The following is a 4,853-nucleotide window of genomic DNA, read 5'->3' as shown; positions in this document are numbered from 1 at the left end:
ATCAAATTGTAACAAAAAGGCATGCAAAGGTCCAGACCGTGTCGTATTACTCTACCGTATTGTGATCAGCCAAGTACGGTCGGAATTTTTCTTTGAAACTTTAAAACTATTAAAAAATATTATATTTTAAATATATGTAGGAATTCTTCCTATATTAAAAAAATTTTAATAACGATACAATTCATAAAAGCTCAGGAATCTCTCAGACTGGGATTAAAAATAGGCAAATTATAATTACAATAAATTTGTAGAATTGTTATATTAATATTAATACATTTATTTTTTGAAAACCGGCGTGTATTCCGTATTACTAAATATATAGACAAAGTTGCTTTGTTCCAGGAAATTTAATTCTTTCTTTGGAACTACGTTTTTTCGGAAAGAATTATGCGAAATGTTGTTAAGTAAGAAAACGCCGTTGAAACATACTGTAAAATCATTGAAATTATAAAACTTGTAAAAATAATTGGATGACAGTCAAATTTGATATAATAATTTAATATTATTGCTATCGTATTCTAAATTAGAAAAGAAGTAAAATTAAATACAAAGTACACATATTGTAATTGATGATACAATTATGTCAAATTAGCATCAAAAGTTATATTTTATATTTTTCATTTATGCTCTTGAATGAGAAATACTTTCTTTGTTGCACCATGAATTACATTATATGCTATATATGATTAGAGATTAACATTGCTTGGCGTTCTCTTACAGAAGAATAGTGCTGAAAAGTTAAAGCTCTTAATAATCCGGGAACGGATATAATTACAGCTCGTTGGCATCGTAGCAAAGTGTACAACATAATCTTTCGTGATTCGATGCTTTGATTGTACCATAATGAATTATAGGCTGCCTCAGCAATATTAGAACTCTGAAATGTATATTGAAAAAATATACACTTTTGTCAGTCATGTGTTGTAATGTACACTTTTGGATAGCTTTTCCCTATTCGGACTTACTGTTCTCATTAGATGATCAGCCGGCCATGCGCATAGGAGTACTTTTGTCAACGACGTAGAACATACAATAATATATTGAATTTTTACGGATGGTGGAAATTGCTGTTTAAAAGATTTTAGAATGCAAATATAATTTATTGTACTGTATTATTTAACGATATTATAATATTGCACTAATGTCGATATACACACGCTGAGGAACGTAACGCCTCCGAATACTAGCGCTGCAGTACTAACACCAAGCGATGATAGCACTACATGTGAGATAGAATTACTCATTTCTTGTGCATATCTGTAAAAATTTATTATAATTTTTAAAATCTTTGAGATTAATTCATGCAACAGATAAACAACAGGAGATGTGATAATTTTATATTAATTCTATGAAAAATTGCCCAGTATGCTCAAGAAATGTATGGAAATAAAATGGCAGCAACTGATGCTAGCTCTTCGCTAGGAATATGAATTCAATGTTTGAGAGTGATTAGTGTACAGCTGGCATAATATTAACATGTTGTAGTTAAGTGCACAGCTAAAGAGAAAACACATCGTATAGGCATAGGTACTGTTAACAAAGAGTTAGCATACGTTGTTTTCAATTTTCTAACAGATCTAAATATCTTTTACATCTGGCCAAGCACTCAATGCTAGCATAATGTTTGTTTCATTTTCGACATCAAATGCTAGCAAACAACAGCACAATAGACGACATAGATTCATAGCAAGATGCTAACATTTTTGTTAGCAAAATGGAAGCAACTTGTGCTCACACTGGCTATCTGGGTAGAAGAGCTCACGAGAGTAAGGTAAAAAGAACAAATGGTAAAAAATTGTTGGGGTCAAGATTGCAAAAAGATTGAAGATTGTAATAAAAAATTCGTTTCTATTCAACCGATTGATCTGGTCCCAGTGATAATCTGTATTTTTGACATACCTTAGAGTTTTCTGATGCTCTTGTATACATGTTTTCCAATCAGAATATTTAACGCTCGCACGGAATTTCTTGCTCAAGATCTCAAAACGAGCCGTTGTAAACCATAGTAGAAGAGCGAGGAAAACATTAGCGCTCACTTGACAATAGACTTGATACATACCGAGTGCTTGATGAAAATAGATCATCGCTGTCATCGGTTGGTAGTCAACGCGGAATGGATATTCTATTTCTAGCGGAAACATGCGGGACCGAAGTAACGGCACTAAGAGCGAACCAATTAAGGATGCAGCGGTTAATGCCAATGTAGTTCCATAAAATAGAATATATTTGTCAATATATTGTTGAAATATATCCTTTTCTTCAGCGTTTGCTTGTTTGTAATAATCCTCCATCTCGCAAATTACATTCTGTAAATTTAATTTACGTATAACTTAAATAATCTATTATCGGTTAATATACAAAAATAATTGTTTTCTTACCTGCAGACGATCGTGCTGTCGCGTAAATAAATATATCTGCAATGGAACTTCACAAAAAATGCCCAACGCACAAGCTAATTGCATAATCAGAAAAACATTGTCTAAATGATTACTAATTGAATACGTCAATTCGAGGATTATTAATGCACCATTTATAATTGACAGGTAACGAAAGATTTTATCACAAACAATTTGAAATTTTGTGGCAGTCCGGGGTAGAGGCCAGCAACAAGCAAATAATAAATCCATCTTCAGGAAGGCAATAACTCTATCTAACGTCGGTGCGGTTTTCATATTACGTAGAGAGCTACGAGCGCGTTTCAACCGTTATTCTTACACTTCCCTCACAATTTCTTATTATGAAGTTCATGCAGCGAGGGTGAAAACTCTCTTGGGCGATACGGGATTGAACACACGGGCAACGCAAGGTATCTCAGGTGGAATATTATGGCGTTTATTTCTTCCGTTCGTTTTCTTCTCTTTTGAGTATACGTGCAACCACGTGGAGTAATAAATTATAAGACTGGCATGTAGTTTACCTCGGCGTATAGTTCCATAGTTCCACTTATATTTTTACGTTGAATTAATATGTGAATTACTAGGCCTTTATGTAACCCGCGTGTAATTGTTGAACATACGTTGAGAGAAATAGCCGTGCACAAAGTAAATTTGAATCTTTCGGAGAGTGAGAGAGATGAGGAAAAAGAATATTATTTTTGATAAATAGAAAATAACGTAATACAATGCAAATGACATATGATTCACATAGTATATTAACTGTGTAAACAGATTTACATTATATTTACAGATCACACGAAACGATTACATTCACGATGTTATATAATGACATAATTATTTATAACGAGTATAAAAACAAAGCGTGTATTCACGACACCTGTTATGCTGGACAATTGTTTTATTAATGAACTTTGCCCATTAGATTTTTTTCACGCGGTACATTGACTCTTAGTTGACAATAGAAAATAATGTCGACTTAACTTCTCGTGTGACGAGTTTTTCATAGATCTACTTTTCAAAAGATATAATAAAATTATATCATAAAATAAAATAATTGTTTACGTTATATTATTACGTATTGTTATACACATATACACGCGTTTTTAAAAATACATTTGAAATATTACAATTTTAATTATTAAGATTAAGAGAGGATACCTTTCTGTTCCAATTTTACATTGTAAATGTTGAAGATTATCATAGACTACTGATAAATTGTATGAAATCTCCAAGTCTAATATAGTATTGTTCGCAATGCCATAAAATATGAAAACGTAGTGGAAAGAACCTATAAATATAATTAGCATTTTATATCTCAATAATAAAAAAAAGACAAATACGTATTAAAAAATATCACGTTAATGCTTATCCTTACTTTTCCACAAAATCTTATAGAAATTACAGGTATGAAACTGGTTCCGCTAATTACAATTGGTTTCTGACATCTTTGAACAATCATAAAAATTATTCGTCGTGTGTTCCGTGATGCATTTATCCATGGAGAATTATAGATTTGCCAAGATAAGTTGTAAGACTATAACAAAAATTGTTAAAAAAATAAGCATTATATTGTAATGTACAACAAGAGATAATTATAAGACAAAAAATTCACTGATATTCTTTCTCTATTTGTCTGTTTGTCCTACACATTCGACACAAAGATTACGAATTATATATAATATATTAGCATAAAGTTTATTTTGTTACATAGAGCAATGCACAGTTAATAAAAGTATTTACTTTTTAATTCAAAAAGACAAAATGTTATAAAATATTCTTCTAGCATCAAATATAAATTTTAATAAATTTGCCTCTTTTATTATAAAATACTATGTTTCGTGTGAAAATATTTCTTTAATTTGTGCAATTGCTGTCGCATACATAAAATCAAAGGACTCACCATGTCAGTCACTGCTTGTGCCGACCAGCAGCAAACAAAGAGCCTCCAAATCGAAATAGAAGTGATTTTAAGAAATATACTTATTTCCACTATAGGTGCGTTCTGTAATTTGTGTCACATTGTGACATAGAATTTAGGGTATGTTATATATTTCATAATTAAAATATAAATTTTTATGCAAATTTGAATTGCAAACATGCATATTTGTTAAGCTACGTTAAGTTGTCATATTATTTATGATGAGAAAAGTATTAATTCGAACATACCGAATACTCACGTTTTGAATTAGCAGACCACAAGTGATTACGTAACCAGAAGTAACTATTGTCAATTTGAGGAGCAAATAACTAACGATACATTCGATTTCCCGTACGTAGCTAAATTGAAGAATCGTGCAAATTGATGTGTTTATATAAAATCATTTTTATTTAACTGTATATTGTGGGCGTTTCACCTAACTTAACCACTTGAAATATTGGTCCTCTTGACAGATAAAAAAATATTTATATTTTATTTTAAATGATTTAAACGATATATATTTAGATCTATAAAATATT

The 4,853-nt window shown here is 30.9% G+C and overlaps 2 protein-coding genes across 3 annotated transcripts in view; both read right to left on the bottom strand.

Moving 5' to 3' along the window:
* Window positions 1-270: 270 nt before the first annotated feature.
* Window positions 271-3,477, bottom strand: LOC105558104. The gene is made up of 5 exons (XM_012005622.1): window positions 2,379-3,477; window positions 1,900-2,306; window positions 1,158-1,257; window positions 966-1,067; window positions 271-877 (listed from the first exon to the last, which is right to left on the bottom strand). The coding sequence occupies exons 1-5, from the start codon at window positions 2,670-2,672 to the stop codon at window positions 677-679; spliced, it is 1,104 nt and encodes a 367-aa protein (XP_011861012.1). The 5' UTR covers window positions 2,673-3,477; the 3' UTR covers window positions 271-676.
* Window positions 3,478-4,853, bottom strand: part of LOC105558103 — a 4,292-nt gene continuing 2,916 nt past the window's right edge. For both annotated transcript variants that reach the window (XM_012005620.1, XM_012005621.1), the window contains exons 3-6: window positions 4,574-4,673; window positions 4,297-4,398; window positions 3,772-3,930; window positions 3,478-3,684 (exon numbers count right to left, since the gene is read on the bottom strand). In XM_012005620.1, coding sequence (XP_011861010.1) covers window positions 3,631-3,684; window positions 3,772-3,930; window positions 4,297-4,398; window positions 4,574-4,673 — 415 coding nt within the window. In that variant the 3' untranslated portion in view covers window positions 3,478-3,630. The remainder of the gene's footprint in view (window positions 3,685-3,771; window positions 3,931-4,296; window positions 4,399-4,573; window positions 4,674-4,853) is intronic.

The sequence above is a fragment of the Vollenhovia emeryi genome, unplaced genomic scaffold (assembly GCF_000949405.1).
Source record: "Vollenhovia emeryi isolate VEMERY1.0 unplaced genomic scaffold, V.emery_V1.0 DF939382.1, whole genome shotgun sequence".
Classification (NCBI taxonomy): Eukaryota; Metazoa; Arthropoda; class Insecta; order Hymenoptera; family Formicidae; genus Vollenhovia; species Vollenhovia emeryi.
The sequence above is the reverse complement of the archived record's forward strand: the minus strand, read 5'-3'. Positions and strand labels throughout refer to the sequence as shown.

Coding starts and splice junctions, on each gene's coding strand:
- LOC105558104 (XM_012005622.1), bottom strand. CDS start 2,672: ATGAAAACCGCACCGACGTTAGATAGAGTTATTGCCTTCCTGAAGATG. Junction 1,068..1,157: donor GAGGCGTTACGTTCCTCAGC/GTGTGTATATCG, acceptor TCTTTTAAACAG/CAATTTCCACCATCCGTAAA. Junction 878..965: donor CTGATCATCTAATGAGAACA/GTAAGTCCGAAT, acceptor TATACATTTCAG/AGTTCTAATATTGCTGAGGC.